General features: G+C 45.2%; 1 protein-coding gene across 2 annotated transcripts in view; it reads right to left on the reverse strand.

Moving 5' to 3' along the window:
• PPP2R2D (protein phosphatase 2 regulatory subunit Bdelta) overlaps window positions 1–25,641 on the reverse strand; it is a 53,310-nt gene that overhangs the window by 23,013 nt on the left and 4,656 nt on the right. Inside the window, exons 1-2 of one of the 2 annotated variants that reach the window (XM_087862561.1) lie at window positions 3,629–3,683; window positions 360–457 (exon numbers count right to left, since the gene is read on the reverse strand). In XM_087862561.1, the coding sequence (XP_087718687.1) occupies window positions 360–457; window positions 3,629–3,668 (138 nt within the window). In that variant the 5' untranslated portion in view covers window positions 3,669–3,683. Of the gene's footprint in view, window positions 1–359; window positions 458–3,628; window positions 3,684–25,641 lie in introns of those variants that run through there. The other variant, XM_045809477.2, reaches the window with a different exon arrangement.

Consider the following 25,641-nt stretch of genomic DNA (forward strand, 5'->3'; position numbering starts at 1 on the left):
ACATGATTTTCACCCACAGCCACTTTAATGAATCACAGGATGGAAGCAAAGAGATGCGGAATTCCACCACCCCACATTCTTCACTTGGTCCTCACAACAGCCCGTGGGTAGGGCCAGGACTCTCCTTTCCTGGAGACAAGGGCACCGGGGACTCCATCGAGCTCAGTGGCCGGATGTCAGTGAGCGGAAACACAGATCTTCTTGCTCACCCGACATAAGCAGCTTCTCTACGGTTAATGTGACATAACCGAATCTAAGTGAAGTCGGACACTGAGAAAGTGCCTGTGTGTCTTTCCCTCCTTCCAAGTGACATGAGAATGGCTGGCTTTCGTATGGCTCGTGGACTGTGAGTCACTGACCTCTTGTTCCCGCTGGAAAATAACAACTCTGCCACCCTTGTCTCCCGTTGCCAGAAGATCTCCAGAGTGATTAAATTCAACAGTTGAGATGATGTCAGCTGTCAATAAAATATAGAAGCAATTTACCACATTATGATTGTGAAAGGAGTCATAATCAATATCAAAGGTCAATAAGAAAGGTTCAAAAGGAAGACACACATAAAACCTTCTCCCTGGATAAAGCAAAATTTTCATGGGACACTTGTCATTACCAAGCAGCCAAGTCTGGTTCTGACACCCAGACCCAAGACCACATATGGGCTCATGGGTTTTGCTCAATGGATTGAATGCTTGGCCCCAGGGCACCAGGATATATTTGGACTGCATGGTCTCGATATAAGGATATCCAGTAAAAATTTAGAAAATTAATTTTGAAAAGAAAAAAAATGAAAAAAATCAGTCCTAGAAGACTGTCGTCTGATTTTATGATGCATGCCTAATATTAATTTATAAAATAGATCTGATTCTTATATGACGTTAATAGATGTTTTAATATTCTTTGCAATAACTTTTGCTGGCTTCTGTACAAAATAACATTACACACAGTAAAGACTCTATTTCACTGACTGGATATAGTCATTACTATCGATAATGACATCATCATTACCTAGTGAGACACTGCTGTTGGATACCTGAGATTTCTGACACTAGCCACACAAAGTTCTTGGTCATCAGCACACTATGGGTAAAGGCCACAGGGTACAAGCAACAAAGCCAAGTGCACGAAAAGCCCTTAGGAGTGCTGAGGCTAAGGCCTAGAGGGAACAGATCTGAATTCATGAAATGGACTCGATCAAGAAAAATAGAAAAGACAGTTTTCTCCCGCTCGGGGGTGCTGAGTGTGGGCTGAATCAGGACAAGGACATGGGTTTGGTCCCGCACGGGCTGCTGTCAGCCTGCTCCATCCAGCACGGGGACTCTTGACCTTCATCGGCTACCCCAGACAATCTCATCTCTGGCTGCCGTGAGGATGAGGACGGGCTGAATCAGTACAAACCCACCCCGGCTGCGGGAGGGCCTGTCCGACTGGCAGATGGCAGTGCGTGCTCTGCACACGCAGCAGGGCCCCACAAAGGAGGCGGGAGTGTTTAAAGGTCAATACTGCTGTACAGCTCCTGGAACAGCTGGTCCAATACTAAGAAACAGATCCCAATACTGAACGTACTTGAAGAACCCCCCACCCCCGCGCGCTCCCGAAGCTGCCATGAAGTCATACAGCTCTTGAAGGCGTGCACACACATTTTAGTCAAATAGTTATTAACACAGGACTTCCCGTGATACAAGCTCTCACCTCACCTACACTGTGCACGACTTAAAAAATTTTTTTTTAAAGATTTTATTTGAGAGAGAGTGAGAGAGAGCATGAGAAAGGGGGAGGGGGGTCAGAGGAGAAGCAGACTCCTCTCTGAGCAGGGAGCCCGATACGGGACTCCGGGATTATAACCCAAGCAGAAGGCAGCTGCTTAACCGGCTAAGCCACCCAAGTGCCCCCAGCGCATGACTTTTAAACACACACTGAAGGGGCGCCTGGGTGGCTCAGTCGTTAAGCGTCTGCCTTCAGCTCAGGGCGTGATCCTGGCGTCCTGGGATCGAGCCCGCATCAGGCTCCCTGCTCTGCTGGGAGCCTGCTTCTCCCTCTTCCACTCCCCCTGCTTGCGTTCCCTCTCTTGTTGGCTGTCTCTCTCTTTGTCAAATAAATAAATAAAACTCTTTTAAAAAAAATAAACACACACTGAATTCTTTTGCCTGGGATGTCTTTCCTTCTTTTTTAGAAACAAAAACAAAAACACCCCTTCAGTTACAGATGGGAAAAGGATAAAGCTTCTTGTTAGAAGTGCCACTTTTTAAATTACTCAAAATAACCCAATTTGCTTAAATGAAATTAAAATATTCTGTATTGGACTAAACGGGACTAAATCTCTGTCATTCATACCCAGGGGGCGTACGATATTATATAATTAATGGCATTCTAGTTCTGTCAGTGATTTTTAAACTTAATTAAAATGGACTGAATCTTTTAAAAGAGAAACTCCTATGACTCCCACTGGTGAGAAATTATTTTCATTAAGCTGCGCAAATATGTATGAATCTAAAATTAGAAAATGCTGTCCATGGGGCGCCTGGGTGGCTCAGTCGTTAGGCGTCTGCCTTCAGCTCAGGGCGTGATCCCAGGGTTCTGGGATTGAGCCCCACATCAGGCTCCTCCGCTGGGAGCCTGCTTCTTCCTCTCCCACTCCCCCTGCCTGTGTTCCCTCTCTCGCTGGCTGTCTCTGTCAAATAAATAAATAAAATCTTTAAAAAAAAGAAAAAAAAGAAAATACTGTCCATAGAGTTTAGAAGAGATGTAAAGTCAAAATAAATATACAAACTAAATACCAACAAAATTACAAAACCAACAAAATTTAAATTACCAACATGAATTTAATGTGATGGCCATTACTTTACAAAACCAGTGTGATGCTGACAGAGGGCACTGAGTGGGTCCTTTACACCTGCCATGTACTACAGGAGGGCTCTGACAGTGCTCCCTCTCACTGAGCGGCCAGAGGCCCCTGTGCAGCGCCCACAGAGGCACCTGCTGGCCATGGGGAGCAGCACTGGGTCTCTGCAGAGGGGCAGCCAGGCTCCTGGGAGCCACAGCACACGGCCACACCGAGGCACTCTGCTGGGAGGGGTCACCTGGCTGATGCAGAACTTACTTAGTCAATGTTGAAGTCACACTCGGAAACCATGACACCCGCCTGGCAGCCTCTAAGAATCCAGCTCAGACTTGCTGTCAAGTGTGGCCCACTGTGAGCATGGGCCTTTCCCTCCCACCACCAAGGTGCCAGAGAGAACTGGAAAGGTGTCCGTCCACCAAGCAACAATGGTGGGCAGGCTTTGACAGGCAGAGGATGGCACGGGGCAGGAGGCGTGGTAGGTGACCGTCTAAGTGCGCAAAGGGGGCCTCAGCCAGGCCGCACACCAGGTGCCGGGCATGGAGATGGCAGAAGGTTGTTTCCTGAACTGCTGGGTCCCCAAGCTTGTCCCCATCCTGTCAGGTGGGAGCACACAGTTACTCCCCCTTCCTGTTTCCCAAACTCCAGCTGCCAGGAGGGAAGGGTTCCCACCATCTCCAGGGCTCCTCTCCAAAATGATAAATCTCGGGAGAAAAGGCCTCAAGATTCAAACACGTGGGGTCCTTAAAGAAATGACCAACCACAGGGAAGCCCTCCAGCTGGAAAGCCCACCTGCTCGCAGAACTGCCTGCTGGCTCCAAAGTGGCTGCATCTTAAGCGTGCACCCATCGCTCGGGATCTGCAGAGGTGAGAGAAAACGCCCGAACAAGGAAGTCGGAGGAAAGAGGGACAGGGCATCAACAAAATGTCGAAGACACGACAATTAATGTCCTCAGGGAGCTAATGCCTGCCAACAGGAATGACATCACCAATGTTGGCCGGGCGCCTGCCAGGGCCCAGGTGCTGTTCTGACTGTGCGCGGTCCTGCGTGAAGCTGGCGAACCTCCCAGCAGCCTAGGAAGCAGGGCTCCCGTCACCCCTCTCTGAGGGAGAGAAGCAGGCCCTGGGCACTGTACCCAGCTCACCCGTGTGGCAGCCCCCCGCCAGTCCTCAGGGCGCCACCTCATCCAGCGGGGTCCCTGGAGGGTGAGCGGCATGCTACCACAGAGAGACGGAAACAAGAACCGCGCTTTGAAATTCAAACGGTAATAATTTCAAAACTCAACACCTCTTCCAAAGGGTAGAGCAAAAAGACAAAGAGATGGACAAGAGAAAAGATACTCAGAGGATCAGGTTAGGTGGCCCATCACCAGGTAAGAAGCTCCAGAAAGGCGAGTGAAAAGGAAGCGACACAAACATCAAAGGACTAAGGTGAGTGTGCCCCAGAGCAGGGAGCCTGCAGGCTGACAAGGTCCGCGGAGGGCCGAGCCTGACCCAGGAGCAGACCCTGGCCACGCTGCCTCACTGAGAAAACTACAACACCAAGGATAAAGGGAGATTCTAAAATTCTCCAGAGAAAACAAACAGGTCACACACCAAAGAAATCAGATGGCATCAGACAGGACGCAGGAAAATGGTGGTTGGAATACCAACCATCCTCAAAATTCTGAGAAAAAATAATTTTCAACCCATAATTCTACACCTAGCCAAATTTTCAATCGCATTCAAAAGGGAGGAGTAAAGATGTTTTCAAACATGCCAAAAAAAAAAAAAAAAGGCAAAAACCCCTTTCTCAGCAAACCACTGGAAGATGCAATTTGGCAAAATGACAATAAACCAAGGGAAAGGAAAATGGGGGACCTGACCTCCCCATGCTGGGGAAGACAGGATAGGAGCCAACAGCTGTCGGAGCAGCAGTCCCGGCTGGGGGAGACGTCGTCGGGGGAGAGGAGAGCTAGCGGGTGCCCGCTGTGCCTGGGACCCGCACGGCTCTCCTCAGGCCGCACCAGACACACAGACCCAAGCCTGTGGAGCCACTAGGCAATCATCAGCTCTGGGGAAAATGAAATCTGTATGAAAAAGAAAACGTGTACTTCAGTCCAGGGACCAACACTATCTGCGCAGTCAGCACCGGGAGGAGGAAACGAGACTCCTGACAGAATCCTCTCAACTCTTTCTTTCCTTTCCTGTTCTTCTTCTTCTTTTTTTCCCCAGGGTAGGGGGGTTGCATGTGGGTGGAAGGTGATGTTAGCAAAAAAGCTAAGTCATCCGTTACCATAACAGGAAGTCAGTACTTACTGTTCAAAATAAAATCAGGAAATGGGAAGTTAGCAGTACAAGACATTACTCAGGGGCTGCTGAGGATGCTTCACGGCTGGGAGGGGGCAGGTGACAGGCGGCGCTGGATGTAAGAGGACGTGGTGCGTGCGACATGAGGAAGCAGGAGTAAGACATGTGGAGGGGGGCCCAGAGGGAACATGTCGTCAACAAGGTGTTAAAAGATGGAGAACATGAAGTCACATTCATGTGCCCATGGCACGGCCGAGCCGAGGGGGACTGACGACACAGGACAGCTGGGTTAGCAGACAGGCGGGAGCAGGGGCACCTGCACGGGGCGGGGCGGGGGGGGGTGGTCACGGCGTGCATGGCACAGGAGAGGCAGGAGTGGACCTGGGCCTTGACAAGTGGTCTCATCAGATGGCAGCTCTTCTTTCTAGGAGGTAGGAGAGAAGGTTCATCCGCTCAGAGCACAGGTGCTGTGGGGGCGAGTGGAGAAGCGTTCTCAGGACAGACAGGAGGGAACCGCACCAGAGAAACACGGGGCTGTGTCACAGTATCAATGCTCCTGTGAGATCTGCGGGCAGCAGCTTGTTTTTACGATTCGGCAAACACACTGAGTGACTACTGTAAGCTGGGCAGTGCCCTGGGCACTGGGCACACAGAGCAAGGCCGAGTCCCTGCCGCCCGGGGACCGACATCTCCGTGAACGCAGTGTGGAGATGCTGGAGTTGTGCGGGCAGGCAGGTGGGGAGACCGGGTTTGGGGTTCCGCCAGGAGGGTGAGGACAGGGGCTGAGAGAGACGGGAGGTTAAAAGTGAGCCAGGCGTGACATGTGTCAGGACCTGGGGTCCAACCGAGGAGACGGGGAGACAGCTCGAGCGGCGGATTCGGGCGTGCGCTGAGTACACAGGTGTTTGCTGTATTAGTCTTGTATTTTCCCAAACTTTCAAGCTTTTCAAAACTAAGCATGAAAGTGTGACAACTTAATTTCCTCTACTTCACTGCCCTACGTCCGACGTGAGCGTCCCCTCCGGCCGAGCCCCTGGGACAGCCTCCCGAGGGGCCGCTCCGCGGCCTGCGCTGCCCGGCCGAGTTCAAGCTGCACAAAGGCGCGGATCACATCACCGCCCCACCTACCGCCCCATCAACACCCCACCATCCCCGCTCACTGTTTACCAAATAAGTGACACTCCGCTTCAAAATGACCAGCTAAATTGCTGAGTCACTGTCAAAACAAAATGAAACCACAACAATGACAAGGGAGATACAGTTTCCGGCCATTTAATTTTTTCTCTCCTCTCCTCAGGCAGCTCGAGCTCTGGAGGATTATTCAAACGCCACCTTCAGGCCAGGGGCCCGTCTGTTCCAGGTAAGGCACGCAGCTCTGGGGACCCAACAGTACCAGCAGGACGTGCGGGGACGGGCAGGAGACCCAGACTTGCTGCACGCTCCTAGTGAGACAACTGTCCCCTTCCTGACCTTCTCCCCTCACTGCCAGGACTGCGTGAAAAACAGTCCCCAAAAGTGCTCACGATGAAAGCCGATCATCTACTTCCCCTTAAGGTCTCATCCGAATGCATCCCAGGCCAGTAAGGGTCTCAGGCGGTGTGAGTGAAAACCACCACACACCTGCCCAAGTCGCCGTGGCAAGGGGCCCGGGGTGGGGAACAGCGGGAACTCTTGCACACTGCTTGTGGGAGAAACCCTGCACTAGCGCTGGGAAGACTGGCCGTGCCCGCCGTGCCCGCCAGAGCTCAGCAGCCACACACTCTAGGACCCAGAAATCCCACTGCAGACACGCGGCCGCCAGCAACACGGGCGCTCAGCGCCACGGCACTCAGCAGTGGCACGTTCACCGGAGAAACCACCCGCGTGCCCGCCACAGGGTGACACCACCCAGCAATGAAAGCGGACAGATGTCGGCCACACCGAACACAGCAGATTAGTCTCACGAAGAAAATACTGAGGAGCACTTACAGTGGGATCCCATTTATATCAAGTCCAAAAGCAGGGGGATCTCACCCACAGGGTGAGTACTTCCACGGGCAGGAGGGCCCGAGGTGCTGGCTCACCGGCCCCCGGGGAACGTGCACCCCATGCTTGCGTGTTTTCCGTCAGCAGCCAACTACACCTCCCCTACATCCTGTTTACCGATGGTCCACCTTCTCCCGGGTTCTCATCCCCCCCACCCCCGCCCCCGGGCCTGGGCTTCCCCGAGTCTGACTCGAGAGCCCGCCCTCCCCAGCCTTGGTCTCCAGTCCCGGAGCCGGAGCCGTCCCGCAGCCCTCTCCAGGGCGGGGCTCTGCTCTCGCTCCCCCGCCTCCGCGGACTTCCGCCCCGGGCCCAGACCACCGGGCAAGCACCTCTCCACACCCGTCCTCTGCCCACGCCTCCTGCGCGCCAGCCCCCCGCCGCACCCTGCGAGTGATTCCGCCCACTTCAGTCACACCAGGAGCGCCCAGAACAGATCCTCCACACAGTTGTGCCATCAAGAGGTCCCGTCCCACCTAGGCTCCTCGAGGACTTGCTCCGAAGACAACCTTCCCGCTCTCTGCAGCACCATCCACTTTCTCCCCTCTAACAGATGAGTCCCAATGTCACACAGAAATACTGTAATCTCTCCTCTTAAAAAAAGTTGACCTCCACTTCATCCTCTTAAAGCAAAGCTGGACAGTGCCCTGTCCTCAGTCTCCGCGTTCTCTCTTCCCACTCTTTCTGGAGCTCACTCTAAGGAGTGTCTGCCTCTACCACTCAGCAAGGTCACCTGCTTCAACCCACCCACGTCCTTTCCCACCATGGCCAAACCCATTCTCTCCCCTATCTGTGAACACGTAAGACACGGATCGAGGGCAATGGCCGCACCATTCATCTCATGCTCCGCAGCACCTGTCAGAGTGCGAGTGTATATATTGTAGGAACTCCAACAGCAACACAGATAATCAATCCAGTGACAAGAGGCTTTGGGAAAATCGCACTCAAAAATAGTGAAGATGCTTTCCTATATATTCAGATTTAGGAGTACTATCTCCTCTCCAAGGACAAAATCTCTAATGAGAATGTCAGATAAATCTGAGAATTTCCGATTATGGTGAATACCATAGTAGAGCACTCTGAAACATTACACATTTCCATAAAAAAGTGGAAAATTTTCTACTACCAGACACAAATAAATGTGCGTGCGAGAGTGTACAGCATTTCTAGCTATCTTTTTACAGCAGATCACTGAAGGCAAAAGTTCTGTTTCAAAAACCAGACATGAACTGACAGAAGTGAATAAGCCTCCACCAAACATACAAAATGGAAAACCACCTGTAGGAGATAGAGTAAGGTTCTAAGCTAGAGACACTATAATCTTAAAAGCTCTCAAAACTGAGTTTCTCCAAATTATGAGTAGACTGGATAAAATCGACAAAGCAGAAAAATCTGAATATTGTTTTCTAGTCAATCACTAAAAAAACCCAGTTTGTGGCAAATTATCTAAATAAACTGGACAAGTCAGAAAGGAGAACTGAAAGTCATTTCCTCTGCTACTAGAATAAACAGTATTTTAATAAAAGGAAGAGTAAACTGTATGTTAGGAATACAAGGGTAGTTTAAGATCTGAAAATGAACCAACATAATACACCATATTAACAGAACGAACAGACAGAACACATGGTTCTCTCCTGTGCAAAGCATTTGACAACACCCAGCACCGCATCACTATAAACGCACTCAGTAAACTAAAACAGAAGGGACCTTCTTCAATGAGATAAAGAGCACCTACAGAAAAACCCACAGCTAACAGCATATTTAATGGTGAAAATGTGGATGCTTTCCCCATAAGATCAGGAAGAAGACAAGGATGTTTACCCTGACCGTTTCTGGGAAGCTTTCTCCCAAAGGCTCCAGCCAGTGTAATTAGGCAAGGAAAATGAAAGGCATCCAGATTGAAAAGAAGTAAAAGTTTCTCTGTTCGCAGATGGCATTATCTTACGCAGAAAGTCCTAAGGAACCCACAAACCACGATCAGCACCGATAAACCAGTGTAGTGAGGACTAGGGACACATGAACAGACACAAAGATCAACTGCATTTCTATACACCAGCAATGAACAATCCAAAACGAAATTAAGGAAACAATTCCATTTACGGTATCATCAAAAATAATAAGGTACTTAGGAATAAATTTAGCCAAAAGATTGCAAGATTTATAAACTAGAAATTATAAAACAATGTTGAAAGAAATTAAAGAAAACCTAAAGGAATGTTAAGATTTCATGTGAAGATAGAAGTATTCTCCAAATCGATGTACAGAGTACAGGCAACACCCCTACAAAGCCCCAGCAATCTCCCCTACTCCATCGGCCCCCAGCAGAGAGTGACCAGCGAAATGTAAAAATGCATGTGGGACTGCAAGGGACCCAGAACAGCCAAAACAATTTTTAAAAAGAACAAAGCTGGAGGACTCACACGTCCTGATCTCAAAATTTACTGCAAAGTTACAATAATTAAGACAGTGTGGTACTGGCATAAAGACAGACATAAAGACCAAGGGGAGAGAATTCAGAGTCCACACAGATACCCCTCCAACTATGGCCAATTCATTTTCAACAGAGGTGCCAAGACAACTCAAGGGGGGGAAAAACAGTATTTTCAACAAATGGTGCCCGAGACAACTAAGTAGCCACATGCAAAAGAAAGACATTGGACCCTTACCTAATGCCACCCACCAAATTAACTCAAAACAAGACAAAGACCTAACTATAAGAGCTAAATCTATAAAACTCTCAGAAGAACACAGGAGAAAACTTTGTGATCCTAGATTAGACAATGGTTTCTTAGATACGACACCAAAAGCACTGAAGACAAAAGAAAAAAAAAACAGATAAACTGGACATCATCTAAACAGATAAACTGGACATCATTCTTGTGCATCTAAGGACACTGAGAGATTGAAAAGACAATGCACAGAGTGAGAGGAAATATTTGCAAATCATGTATCAGGTGAGGGTCTACACATCCGGAATAAATAAAGAACTCAAAAAAAAAAAAAAAAGCCAACTAAAAAAACGGGCAAAGGACTTGAATAGACATTTTTTCCAAAGAGAATACACAAATGTTGAATAAGCACAGGAAAAGATGCTGGACATCTTAAGTCTCTAGGGAAATGCAAATCAAAAGCACAATGGGATAGCACTGCACGTCTGTATTAACAATGGCTAAACAAAACCCCCCAAACACTCCACCAACTGCTGACCGGGATGTAGAGAAACTGGAACTCCCACACATTCTGGTGAGATTGTGACATGGTGCAGCCACTTGGGAAAACAGTTCGGCATCTTCTCAAAAAGGTAAACAAAGTTAGCAAATGACTGAGCAATCCCACTCTTAGGTATCATGCCTGAAAAAACTGAAACACACGTCTACGTAAAAACTTGTACAGGAATATTCACAGTAACATTATTTAAATAGCCAACTACTGGAAACAGTCCAAAGTGTTCATGAAATGAACTGAAAAACAAAATGTCTATATTCACGTGACGGAATATCATTCAGCCAAACAACGAATGAAATACTGACACGTGCTAGATTGTGGGTGAACCGTGAAGACATTTCGCTAAGTGGAAAAAGTCAGACATAAAAAAGCCACCTAATACATGATTTCATTTCTACGAGATGTCCACAACAGGCAAATCCAGAGAGACAGGAAGGAGGTCAGGGGTTGCCAGGAGGTGGGGGAGGAGGGAATGAAGAGGGACTGCTGATGAGGTTTCTCCTGGGGGGATGAAAATGTTCTAGAACTAGACAGTGGTGACGGCTGCACAAGTCAGTGAACATACTAAAAAACCGCCAACTGTAAACTTTACAAGTATGAGTTTTATGCTGAGTGAATCGTTATCTCAATAAAGCTGTTATTTTTACAAGTATACGATAAAAATGATTGGACCAAGCCACTGGAAGGGCCCTCACAACTTGTAACATTTCTCAATTGTATTCTGAAAGTAGACCAGATTATTTCAAGTTTTTTCTAAGCACACAAAAACCTATGAATTGTTCAACAAAACACTATTTTTAATCCCATTTCACTTAAACCAAAAAAGCCTTTGTTTCAGTGTTTACATCATTCCCCAATTACAAGTCTTGTCAGACCAATTTCAGTGGACTTCAAAAACTTAGGAAACCACATTTCATTTGTGTTGTTAAAGCCCCTCAGAGATTTAACCACTCTTCAAGGAAAATCTGACCATACAGAGTATTATTCCATGCTCTCTCCCCTCACCCCATCCTAAAAAATTGAGAAGTTCTTATCCCTAAAGGCCATCTGACAGAATACAACCCCCTCTTCTGCAGACACGTTGAATAATGAGAATGATCATTAGGGGACTGTGTGCTCACTCCCCGAACCGTAATTCCTTCAGCAAACAGCCACTGTGGGGCCACAGCACAAGTGTGAGCCAAGGCAAATCAGAGCACGCCGGAACTACCAAAGACAGGACAGTATCTCTGTAACACAATCATCAACGTACTTATTAGAAACGTTCAAAGAAAATTAGAAATACACACTACCCAACTGAAAATCTTGCCCCCAAAAGATTCCAGCCCACCTCGACACAGTGCAACAGAGCAACTTTTATTTTTTAAACACAAATGTGATCATGTCACTTTCCTACTAACATGCATCAGGTGAATCCTCAACTGCCCCTAGGATAAAGATCAAAATCCTCATTCTATTCTCCCCTTTGCTTTCTATGGTCTGATCACCCAGGCCTTTGTTTGTTTCTTTCTTTCTCTTTCTTTCTCTCTTAGATTTTATTTATTTATTTATTTATTTATTTATTTATTTATTTATTTATTTATTTAATTAATTTATTTATTTCAGAGACAGGACAGTGACAGAGAGCACGAGTGTGGAGGAGAGGGAGAAGCAGGCAGCCTGACTTGCAGCTCCATCCCAGGATGGAGGCAAAAGCTTAACGGAAATGGGTCACCCAGGCACCCTCAGGCCTTAGTTTCTTAAACTGGTCATAATTCTTCCGGTTTCAAGCCCTCCTTCGTGCTGTATACTCTGCCGGGACAACTCCTCCTATCCCTCGACCCTGTCCATATCCGTCTGTCCTTCACACCAGAGCCCAAGGTTCCACTGTCCCGGGAAGACCTTTGACTCCTTCTGGAACCCTCATCAAAATGGCAGCTTAGTTGCGTATGTCTCAGGACCATGTGTGTGGTGTAGCAGTGCTTTTGCTCATGGTACACCCACAGTAGGGACGCACACCTGCAGGATGGATGCACCAAGAAGCAAAACAATGGGTTCATTTGTCAACCTAGGTCACTCACTATTTATCAGCGAAACTCCCCTTCCTGTTGCATACCCAGACACGTACCTACACAACTATTCCTTGGAATTTCAGACTCAAACTAGCAAGTAGCAAGAAGACAATGATTGGCATTTCTGTCATAGATGTAAAAAAAGGCCATTAATTTGAAAAATTGGTACCAAAAGGGGAAGAATCCCTCTCTAAATTTGGGAAATGATCTTTAAACCTAGGCTGTCATATTAGAAAAGCTAGGCTGCTATCATTTCTCTCCTGATATGCCACCTTTATTATTATTATTTTTTAAAGTAAGCTCTATGCCCCATGCGGGGCTTGAACCCACAACTCTGAGATCGAGAGTCACATATTCCACCCACAGAGCTAGCCGCATACCCCCTTATGTGCCATCTTTTATTAGTATCTGCTAGGCACACCCACAGTCCTGACAGTCTTCCTTATACGAAATAAACACAGTTCAGTATATTTAAACACATGTGGAAGAACTCACAGATATTTCTAAGTTAAAGAAATCCTGAAATAGATAAGATTATCAAAAAAGTGACATATTTGCAAGGTAAATGATAAAAGAAGTCAAAGTTTTATCAGATTTTAAGCAAACAATGATTACTAACCCCCAGTGTGTGATTTTATTTATTTGTCGGAGCGCGGGAACGCACGTGTGAGCACAAGCAGGGGGGAGATGCAGGCAGAGGGAGAAGCAGGCTCCCCACTGAGCAGGGAGCCAGAGGCAGGACTCGATCCCAGGAGCCTGGTATCATGACCTGAGCCAAAGGCAGATACTTAACTGACTGAGCCACCAGACGTCCCCCCAGTTTGTGATATTAGAAAAACTGTAGCAAGTTATTTTTGACCAGTAAGTTCATTCAGTGCATAGAAATAATTCAACTTCCAAATAGCTTTTGAGGAATATATTTATTCTTTAAGCATAAAATTTTTAAAATTTTCAATGACTAAAAATAAAAAAAAAATTAGAGATGTGGAATTTCCTACTTCAAAAAATCCACACTTAATTCTGCCATAAAATTGAATGAAATTCTGATCCATTCAAGAGAATGAGAAGATAAGACACATACCAGGAGAAAATATTTGCAAAAGATACAGCTGATAAAGGACTGTTATCCAAATCTACTAAAAACTCTAAAAATCAACAATAAGAAAACAGCCCAATTACAAAATGGGCAAAAACCTTAACCGACATTTCAGCAAACAAGATATGCAGATGGAAACTAAGCATATGAAAAGATGCCCAGCATCACACCCCCAGGCAAATAAAAATTAAGACAAGATAGCACTACACACCTATCAGAACAGCAAAACCCCAAATCGCCCGCAGGACGGAAGGCTGGTAAGGACGTGGTGCAGCAGGAACTCTCCTTCACTGCTGGTGGGGGGCAGCACTTTCAGGAAAGTTTGGTCATTTCTTACAAAACTAAATATTCTCTTCCCATACGATACAGCAATTGTGCTCCTTGGCGTTTACCCAAAGGAGCTGAAAATTTATGTCTACGCAAAAACCTGCACACAAATGTTTACAGCAACTTTATTCATAATTTTTAAAACTTGGAAGCAACCAATATATTCTTTGCTCTTCAGGAGGTGAACTGTGGTCCATCCAGACAATGGAGTATTATTCAGAACGAAAGAGAAGGGCACGAAAGAACCGTAAATGCATAAAATGAAGTCAGAGAAGCCAGAACGAAAAGGCTGCATATGGTGTGACCCCAACCACAAGACATTCTGGAAAAGATCAAACTTTGGAGACAGTGAAGCGATCAGTGGTTGCGGGAGTGAGTGGAGGAGAGGAAAAGGCAGAGCACAGAGAATTTTCAGGGCAAAGAAACTACTCTGCATGATACTATAATAATGGACATGAGTCACTGCACATCTGCCCGACCCACAGAACATTTAATACCCAGAATGAACTATAACGTAAACAGGGTGATAATGGGACTTTGGGCAATAATGATGTGTCAGTGTTGGTTCTTTCGTTGTCACTAATCTACCATCTGGTGGGGGATGTTGATAGTGGAGGAAGCTGGGTGTAGGGTGAGAAGGGGAGCAGGGGGTATATGGAAAATCTTTGTAGCTTCCCCCTTAATTTTACAGTGAACCTAAAACTGCTCTAAAAAAATAAAGTCTTAAAAAAAAATTTCTGATATGTGCTACAATGCGGACAGACCTTAGAAACATTACGCACAGCGAGATAAACCAGATACAGGTGGACGATGTTGCATAACTCCACTTACATGAGGTCCCTACAACAGGCATATGAATTTTCATAGAAACGGAAAGCAGAACAGAGATTACTGGGGGCTGAATGGGAGGGGAAAAGGGTTTTTTTTTTTTTTAAGTTATTATTTAATAGGGACAGAGTTTTTGTTCTGGATGATGAAAAAGATTTTGGTATAGATAGCGCTGATGGTCACACAACATTGTGAATGTAATTCGTGTCACTGGATTATATGCTTACAAATGGTTAAAATGATCAATATTAAACTCTGTATAGTTTACCACAATTAAAAAAATTCCCAGACCTCACAAGAACGTCCACTCTCACCACTTTTATTCAACCGAGCACTGGAAGTCGTAGCCACAGCAATTAGACAACATAAAGAAATAAAAGGCATCCAAATTGGTAAGTAGTAAAACTCTTATCTGCAGACGACACGATACTCTATATAGAAAATCCTAAAGAATCCACCAAAAAACTACTAGACCCGATAAATGAATTCAGTAAAGTCACAGGATACAAAAATCAATGTATAGAAATCTGTTGCGTTCCTATAATACTAATAATGAAGTGGCAGAAAGTGAAAATAAGAAAACAATCCCATTTACAACTGCACCAAAACCAACAGAATATCAGGAATATACTTAACCAAAGAGGTGAATAACCTGTACTCTGAAAACTATAAAACAATGAACAAAGAATTTCAAGATGACGCAAAGAAATGGAAAGACATTCCATGCTCATGGGTTAGAAGAATACTGATAAAATGTCTATACTACCCAAAGCAATCCACACATTTAATGTAATCCTCATCAAAATAATACCAGCATTTTTCAGAGCTAGCACAAATAATCCTAAAATTTGTCTGGAACCACAAAAGACTCTGAATAGTCAAAGCAATCTTGAAAAACAAAACCGGAGGTATCACAATCCCAGACTTGAAGTTAAATCACAAAGAGGTAGTAATCAAAACAGCATGGTACTGGCATAAAAACAGACACAGAGATCAACGGAACAGAACAGAAAACCCAGAATTAAACCCACAACTATATGGTTAATTAATCTTCAACAAAGGAGGAACGAATATCCAATGGGAAAAAGATCGTTTCTTTAGCAAATGGTGTTGGGAAAACTGGTCACATGCAAAAGAATGAAACAGGACCACTTTCTTACACCACACATAAAAATAAACTCAAAATGGATTAAAGGCCTAAATGTGAGACCTGAAACCATAAAAATCCTGGAAGAGACCACGGGCAGTAAACTCTCTGACATAAGCCACAGCAACTTCTTTCTAGTTATGTCTCCTGAGGCAAGGGAAACAAAAGCAAAATAAACTATTGAGACTACATCAAAGTAAAAAGCTTCTGCACAGCAAAGGAAACAACCAACAAAACTACAAGGCAATCTACAGAAAGGAAGAAGATATTTGCAAATGATGTATCTGATAAAAGGCTAGCATCCAAAATATATAAGGAACTTAAACAACTCAACACCCAAAAAACAAATGATCCAAATAAAAAATGGGCAGAAGACATGAGCAGACATTTCTCCGAAGAAGACATCCAGGCGACCAACAGACACATGAAAAGATGCCCAACATCACTGGTCATGAGGCAAATGCAAATCAAAACCACAATGAGACGTCACCTCACACCTGTGGGAATGGCTAAAATCAACAACTTATAAGAAACAACAACAAGGATGTGGAGCAAAGGGAACCCTCTTACACTGTTGGTGGGAATGCAAATTGGTGCAGTCATTGTGGACAACAGTATGGAGGTACTTCAAATGGTTAAAAACAGAGCTCCCCTACTATCCGGCAATCACACCACTGGGTATTTACCCCCGAGTACAAAAACACTAATTTAAAGGGGATACATGCACCCCAATGTTTATAGCAGCATTATCTACAATAGCCAAAGTGTCCACTGACTGATGAATGGATAAAGAAGAGCTGGTATATGTATATACATACACAACGGAATACTACTCAGCCATCAAAAAGAATGAAATCGTGCCACTTGCAACATGGATGGAGCTGGAGAGTATTACGCTAAGCAAAATAAGTCAGTCAGAGAAAGACAAATACCATATAATCTCATTCATACATGGGCTTTAAGAAACAAAACAAATCAGCAAAAGAAAAATACAGAGGCAAACCGAAGAAACAGACTCTTAACTATAAAGAACTGATAGTTACCAGAGAGGAGGTGGGGAGGTGGGGGGGGGTGAGTGAAACAGGTGATGGGGATTGAAAGAAATAAACTTAGGGGGCACCTGGGTGGCTCAGCTGGTTAAACATCCAACTCCTGATTTTGGCTCAGGTCATGGTCTCAGGGTGGGTGAGATCAAGGCCCACGGTGGGCTCCACACTGAGCACGGAGCCTGCTTAAGATTCCCTCTCTCTCTACTCCCCTCTCTACAAAAATAAATAAATAAAAATAAGCTTAGAATATAACACAGGAATCTAACACAGATTTCAATTAAAAAAAAAAAATCCCAGTTCTCAGGGCGCCTGGGTGGCTCCGTCCTTTAAGCGTCTGCCTTCCATTCAGGTCATGATCCCGGGATCCTGCATCATGCTCCCTGCTGGGCCAGGCCGGAGTCCCCTTCTCCCTCTCCCTCTGCTACTCCCTGCACCCCCCCCCACCTGCTCATGCTCTCTCTCTCTCTCAAATAAATCAAACCTAAAACAAAAACAAAAACACAAAAAACTCAGTTCTCAAAATACAAGGTCCAAATCAACATTAGCCTGAGTGTTCTGTACTTTCCTGTAGGTCAAATGAAAAGATGCAACCCCAGGAGCCAGTTTTCAAGGCAGTGGCATGTATTCTCCATGCCAGCCGGCCCTCCACCAGGACACCACAGGCCCTCACGGCCAGCACCCCCAAAGGTAGCAGTCAGTGGATTTCTAAAGCAACAATTTATAGGATTACTATTTTACCTATTGACACACTTTACCCCAAACAGTATTAAAGAGTACACAGAAAGTTCTAAGTAGTTAATTTCATAATTCAAGTCAATTCTTCCTTTTACTACTGAATTCCAATGTTCCCCTGTGAACATTAAATAAATTGAAAATGGTGAAACTTTCTCGTTCTCTCAAATTTCTGGTTGCAATCATGATTACTACCTGAATTTAACCAGGCTCTGTAGCAAAGCAGAGCAAGAATATTTATGGTAGGGCCACCTGGCTGGCTCAGCCAGTTAAGCGTCTGCCTTCAACTCAGGTAATGATCCCGGGGTCCTGGGATCGAGCCCCACATCAGGCTCTGCTCACGGGGGAGCCTGCTTCTCTTTCTCCCTCTACCAACTCCCCCCCCCGCGTGTGCATGCTCTCTCTCAAATAAATAAATCTTAAAAAAAAAAAAAAAAAAAAAAGGAATATTTTTGGTAACTACTACTCCTACCAGGACTATCTCTGACATTTCCGATGACTTCAACATGTGACAGACACATCCTTTCTGGTACCATAAAGTCGAACCTAAGAAATGCGATCTCTAACAATGAGATCACTGAAGTCTGGCAAGAAAGAGAGAGCTGGAAAAAAAAAAGGGGGGGGGCGCCTGGGTGGCACAGCGGTTAAGCGTCTGCCTTCGGCTCAGGGCGTGATCCCGGCGTTATGGGATCGAGCCCCACATCAGGCTCCTCCGCTATGAGCCTGCTTCTTCCTCTCCCACTCCCCCTTCTTGTGTTCCCTCTCTCGCTGGCTGTCTCTATCTCTGTCAAATAAATAAATAAAATCTTTAAAAAAAAAAGAGAGAGAGAGAGAGAGAGAGCTTGACAAACAGCAGCAGCAGTGGGGGAAGCAGATACAGTAATCTTTCCTTGAGGAAAAGCCGTAAAAGGTGAGCCGTGGATCTGTTTTCGTACAAATTCATAAGCGGGGATAGTCCAGATGCCAATTTCATGGCAGAAGCTGCCGCTGGTGAGGGAAGGGATGAGGCAGGGAGTTAGGTTCTAATGGGGTACTCGCAGGCCAGCAACGGGGAAGGTCGGAGGCCTGTCCCGGAAGACCCCACAAGCAGCTGGATCAGACCAGACAGGCCCAAGACACTGGGTGCCAGGACGGGACCTCTGACCAAACAAGGAAGAAAAGGTGCAAAACCCCTTCCAAGAAATCCCTCCCCCAACTGACGCGTATTCCTCCCCCTAATTAACAACTGTCCATAAAAGAGAAAGCCGACCCCCAAGTCGCACAGCCCCCTCTCCCTAGAGCTCTGGGCTCTCCCATCTCCAGAGTGTGCTTCCCTTTAACAGACTTTCCCGCTTGTGTGGCTCTCCTGTCTGCTGGGCTGCAACTGTCTTTGAATTCCTTCTCAAGACATGAACCTTCGGCAACTCCTTTGGGACAGGCTGGGACGAGACCCCATAGCCCAGGGTTTCCCCAGTTCACTGGGCAACAGAGACAGAGGCTAGCAATGGAACTGGGGGTTAACAAAAAGGACTTCAACTTGAACGGCAGCTTTTACTTTTTTTTTTTTAAGATTTTATTTATTTGACACACAGAGAGAGAGCACAAGCAGGGGGAGCAGCAGGCAGAGGGAGAGAGAGGCAGACTCCCCAATGAGCAAAGAGCCCGATGTGGGGCTCAACCAGGACCCTGGGATCATGACCTGATGAGCTGAAGGCAGAGGCTTAACTGACTTGAGCCACCCAAGCACCCCTGTAACTTTTATTTAAAACAATCTGAAGCAAATAAGACCAAATATCGAAAGCATAACTATTTATTATTATTGTATCATGTTAATAGTATGTATGTAGGTTATTTTGTTTAAAGGTGACTTACAGAGTTTATCAAAACACGAGGCGGCAAACAGTCTGAAGATTTAAAACATCTCTCCTGCATGTAAGGTGTATCCTGAAAACAATGACATCATAACATTTCTTTAGAACACGCAGGTAGATGGTTTACTGCGAACGGCAGAAACAAAGCCGGACGTAGCCCCTGCCGCTTTATGAAGTTGGGTGCGCTTACGAATGCTCTGACACACAAAACGCACTGAAGCCCCCCCACCTTTCAATAATTATTAGCAGGGTTATTGTTTGGCTTTGTTTTAAATCTAGTTAATGATACTAGTGCTTTTTAATGGGTGTGCTTTTATGGATATCTACTTGCCACTCAAGATGCTGGGAGCAGAACCATGAAACGTCAGCGACGGTGTTGCGGGAGTTTTCACGCACAGCGGGAGGCAGCCCAAGGGCAGGTGCTCAAGAGCAGCAGCAAGGGGGCCTCCTCCTGTGTTCCCTTCCTAGAAAGCTAGTCTTCTCCTTTTCCCAATGGCCCTTTTCTCCTTATCATTACAAAACACAATGCCTCCGTGGTGTGAAACGTGTAACGATACAGAAGTGTACAGCACAAAAGCAGGCGTCCTTCGTCAGTGTAAATGTGAGCCCTCGCTCTCCAGGGGCCCCCACTGTGAACCGCTGGGCAGGTCACCTCCACACCTACGCATTTACAACCACTCCTGTTTTACAGTGGAGTGCTGTTCTGCAAGCCGCTGTTGGTTTTTTGTTTTTTTAAAGATTTTATTTATTTGAGAGAGAGAGCACAAGATGGGAGATGATCAGAGGGAGAAGCAGAATCCCTGCAGAGCAGGGAGCCCGATGCGGGACTCAGTCCTGGGATTCCAGGATCATGACCTGAGCCGAAGGCAGTTGCTTAACCAACTGAGCCACCCGGCCACCCCAAGCTGCTGTTTTTAACCTTGTGTCACAGACTGCTTTCCAACAGGCACGGACCCCTTCAATGCACATTATGGGCATACCATAATGCTTTTAATCACTTCACCACTTTTGGGTATTTCAGTTTTTCCGGACGTCTGCTTGCTGCACAGTGCACAACTCTGTAAACACATGATCCTGCAGTGCTGGCATGCTCCTGCAGGGTTCCTGGAGGTGGACTTGAGGGGTTGCAACCTGGCTTTAACAGACACATACGCTAAACTGCCCTCCAGCAAACAAGCACAGAGATCCTCTTTCCAGAAATGTCAAACAAAAGTAAATCTCACCTACTTTAATTAAAATTTCTTTGCTTAATACCATTTCTTTGATGATTTATATTAACTCTTTCACTTACCCCTTTTAAAAAATGAATTACATGCCTATAGATAAGGTTAAAGATGAAGACCTCTCACCTGCTTTTTTCACCCCAAATTTCCTAATTATCACCTGGGAACTTGCTACCTTTGGCGCAAGGATGAGGACTCACTGAGAACTCACAATTTATTAAAACATGTCCTGTGGGCCAACACTGTGCTCGGTATTGTGCAAAATACCGTGTTCATTCACACACCCGCAAACTTATTTTAGTTGTGGTTTTCTGACAGATAGACATTAAACAGGCCACAGTCTGTTCCACGCTCTAAGCCCAAAGCCCTGTCCAGGATTTCTGTTTTCAGTATCTGAAACTCGGAGCTCTGAACTGCAGCTTCTATTTACGTTCAATTTATGAGCCACTCCTCCTGTCCACTTACCATTCCCCGTCTAAACCATTACTGACCCACACACATTTCTGACTTTCCTTAATTTCCAACAGCAGCGAGAGCAACAAAAAAAATCCCCTTGTAAAAGATACATGTTTAGCTGACTTAACTGAAATCTGGGTAGGACAACATATGAACTAGGGGGCAGAAGAATTAAAATTCAGAGTTTATAATAAAAAATATTTAGAGGTTAATATTCATAATGTATAAAAAGCTTTTAAAAATTGATTCCAAAAAGCTCAGGAGAAAAAAACAGAGTAACGATATGATCTAACAATTCACAGAAGTAACAAATCGTCAATAAAAACATCTCCATTACTAACTGGTAAGGAAACACAAATTACAGTATTCAATTTGCCATGAAGACAGCTAACATGAAAAAGCCTGACGTTCTCAGCGAATGGGGTGAGGAGAACTTCTGGGGAAGGTATAAGTTGGCATCGTCCTTGGGAGGGCAATTTGGCAGCATCAAGAGGTAAACGATGGGCTTTGCCAGTGTGTCCATTCCTAGGAATCTAGCCACAGAAATGCCTCCACAGGCAGGTGGGTGACCAGACTGTTTACTGCGGCATCTTCAGTAACAGCAAAAACTGGAAACCACCAATGGAACTAGTTAAATACATGAGATAATTTGTATAATGCAACAGTATGCAGCTATCAGAAGGGACAAACAGAGCTATGCAACAAGACAGAATGGTTAAGAACACTTAAGTATGGGCATGGGCTTTGGACTCAGAACACCTGGACTGGATGCATCCTGATGCTGGCACCCACTAGCTCTATGACCTTGGGCAACATGCCTTAATCTTCCTTAGAGTCGGTTTTCTCATTTATCAAACAAAGGCAACAGTAGCACTTACATCTCAAGGGGAAACTCAACAGTCAAATGAGGTCAAGTATATACACAGCTCAGCAGAAAGCCTGGGTCACTGTAAAATCTTAAATTACATACTAGGGATGCAAAAAAGTTGCAACACAATATTTGTAACAAGATTCACATTTTGTAAAAGAAAAATTTTTTAAATGCTTATATACAAACTAAGTTTTAAAATAGAAATGAATAAATAAATGCGTAGAAAATGGTACAAAAATACACACACGCTGTTAAGAGTAGTTACCTCCGGGGAGGATTCCTGGACAGCAGTGAAGAGGACATTTCACTCTTACTCTTTACACATCCATATCATTTGATTTTCTTTAAATATTGAATGCTCTGCTTTTATACTGAGACAAAACCAATAAAATCCAGTAAAGATGAGAGAGGACAGTTAATCTTGAAATCTGCCCTATCTCTTATTACCACTGCTTAGAGCTCACTTTAAAGCAGCAGTTCTCAAAGTGTCGTCTGTGGACCCCTGGGGGTCCCCAAGAACCTTCCAGAGGTCCCTGAGGTCAAAACTATCTTCATAGTAATGTGCTGCCATCTGCACGGAGGAACAAAAGCAAGGGCGGTGGAAACCACTGGCACCTCTGCTTACCGCACGGAAGCAGCACCACGCTGGACTGGGCGGCGGGACGTGCACATGCGTGCGAGCACGCCTGCACACACACGCGTGAAAGCAAGCAATCCAGTCTCACCTAGGACTGTCCTAAGGTCAAACCCATTAATTTTACTCAATCCCAGCCCTTTGGTTTGAGTTCTTTTAATATTCTTTGTGGTAAAATGGTCACTATGCATAAATCACGTCTGCTCCACATCCAAGCACAGTGACGGTCTCAAGGAAAAAGCACATGCACAGCTGTTTGTGTTGCAAGCTGAACTAGTCACTCTTCTCATGGAATGCCATTTTTATTTGAAAGAACAACTCACCAACTATGGTTATTCAGACTTGGGTATCTGGCAGAGAAGTTTCCTGAAAATGAACAAAGGGAGCTTCTCACTTCACAGAAAATAACTGACAGCATTTGTTGCCAATGTTAATATCCACACTTTCAAGAGGAAATTTGAATTTTGGAAAACTTGTATCTATTTCTATTACTTTGACAGCTTCCCGCTTGAAGACTTTTCTGATGAAATCTGCTGTGACATTAACAAATGTGATTTTCTTTGATCTTCTATAATGAAATGTACCAACATTTTGAAGATCTGAAGTGTACCAGTATTTGGAAGACTTGATCCAAATGACCAAAGTATGATGTTACCAAAGCGTGCACATAAGCAAGAGATCCACTCAAAGTACAGGACAGAAGTAAGAGACGTTAACATAATGGGGAATAGAAGTTCAATGACAATTTTGGGTTCTAAAGCATAACTGAACTTGAAGAAACCATCATGTGCCCAGTTTTGCTGTAGTATTAAAGAAGATCCAGAATTATATGAAAAGGCTAGTAATTCATTCTTACTCTTCCTAACTACATGTAAGTGTGAGGTCAGATTTTCTTCATGAATTTCAATAAAACAGTTTCAACAGACTGAACACGGAAGCAGAGCATCTGAAAATCCAGCTGTCTTCTATTAACCCCTATACTTAAGGATTTACAAAGTGTAAAACAATGCCAGTCTTCTCACTAAATCTTTTGTTTGTTTTGGGAAAGTTGTTTTTCATTAAAGATGTTATGTTCACATGTAATAGACTCATTATTACTTTAAAGTGAAATAATAAATATTTTAAGTTCTTGTTTTAATTCCAATATAGTAAATATTGACAGATATAACCCACACAAACAAAAGCTCTCTGATCCTCTTGGAACCAAAAGCTCTGAGAACCACTGGTATAGCACACGGGCTGGCAAAGTACAACTTGAGAGTGAAACCCAGCCTCTGCTGTTTTAACGGTGATGCTGGCCCACTGCCGCACCCCTTGGTTCTGTGGGGTCTGTGGCTGCTTTCCAGCTTCACAGGCAGAGCTGAGCTCAGTCATTGCAAGAGAGACAGCCTGGCCTGCAAAGTCTAAAATATTTACTATCCCCCCCTTTTTTTTGCAGACCTCTGACTTCGAGTAAGTCCACATTTCCAGCTTTTATTCCTGTACTAACTTCCTACTGGCGTCCATTCTTCCCACTTAACCAACCATTCTCCCAGGGCCTGAGTGACCTCCTTAAAAAAGGTAAAGCTGGTGTCACTCTTCTGCTTAGAATCTTAAAAGGCTTGCGATCTCGATCTCCATCACTTCCAGATACAATTCGAAGTCCTCAGCATGATGCTCAAGGCTGTTACTCAACTCAGCACTCTCTGGCCCTCCCACTCGGCCCCTCAACAGGGCCACTCCCCTCTCTGCACAAAGACCTGCCAAGCACTCTGGTTTCCCAGAATGCACCATGTGCTCTCCAATCTCCTCTCTGAGCCTCCTCCATCTGGAACATTCTTCTCCTCTTCCCTTTCTCCCCCCCCCCCCCCCGCCCCGATTTCCTCCCCTTCACTCTCCAACCAAGTCTGTCTGGGGCACTTCAAGTACATTCCCTCTACTTACTCTGCTCTCAGGAGGGTGCAATGACCTGTCTGTCTCAACAGAGGGCTTCTTAAACAGGAACAGGGTTTCTCTATTCCAACATCCACACCAGCAGCCCTTCAGGGCACGGTCATGAACTTTCAGATGAACTAAGCTCAAAGCCGGTCCCCGTTAACACCCTTCCTTTTCTTCAGTTGGCTCCTGGGAGCAACACAGAGTAAGCTCTTCTATGCAAGAGTGTCTCCTGAGATAACATTCCCCCAGTTATCAGTTACTGTGTGCCTGTTTGCCAGAGCTTTCCTTGCATTTATGTGGAATCTTCCTAACAACCTGTAATGGCCATAGGGAATAGTACCCCGGATGTACAGAGAAAAACCAGAAAGTAAGTAACCCATCAAGTTAACACAAAGCTAGTAAGAGAGTTGAAATGGGATTTGTACCAAATGCCTTTCCATACCCTGAGTAACGAGTTGAACAGGCAAGCCTAACCCATGCACTAAAACTGGGGAACAAGAAGGACAGAGCCTAGAGCTAAATACCACAATATGCTAAGTAAAGAGAAAGACAGAACATGAGGTGTTAAGAGTGGCTGAGCAGTGATTTATAAAGAAAGTGGACTGTGAAAAGGACTGGTAGGGTGGGAAGGTAGGCAGGAAACACAATGAATATTCTCATTGGGGAAAGAAACATGAGCAAGAATCAAAGAGTACGAACAAGAAATCCAAGCAAGAAAGGAGCACTGAGTAATAACGGAAAAGCCAAGAGGTCAGGCCTAATTGAAGGGATGTGGGGTGAGTGAAGAGACTGGGGGGAAATCAGGAAAAACCAAGAAACTGCGATTTTTAGGTTTATATAAAGCTACAACCAAACCCAAACAGCCTGAAATACATGAGAATTAATTAACAGTCATACCTAACACTCAAACAACACTTCACAAGAAACAAGAGCACTGCAGACTGTTTAATCCTGACAGAAACCTTTATTTTTCCTTAAGATTTTATGTCTTTATTTGATAGAGAGCATGGGGGGCAGAAGGAGACAGAGAAGCAGACTCCTCGCTGAGCAGGGAGCCTGATGTGGGGCTCGATCCCAGGACCCTGGGA

This window comes from Ursus americanus, chromosome 6, assembly GCF_024610735.1.
Source record: "Ursus americanus isolate L20-20 chromosome 6, mUrsAme1.1.p, whole genome shotgun sequence".
Taxonomy (NCBI): domain Eukaryota; kingdom Metazoa; phylum Chordata; class Mammalia; order Carnivora; family Ursidae; genus Ursus; species Ursus americanus.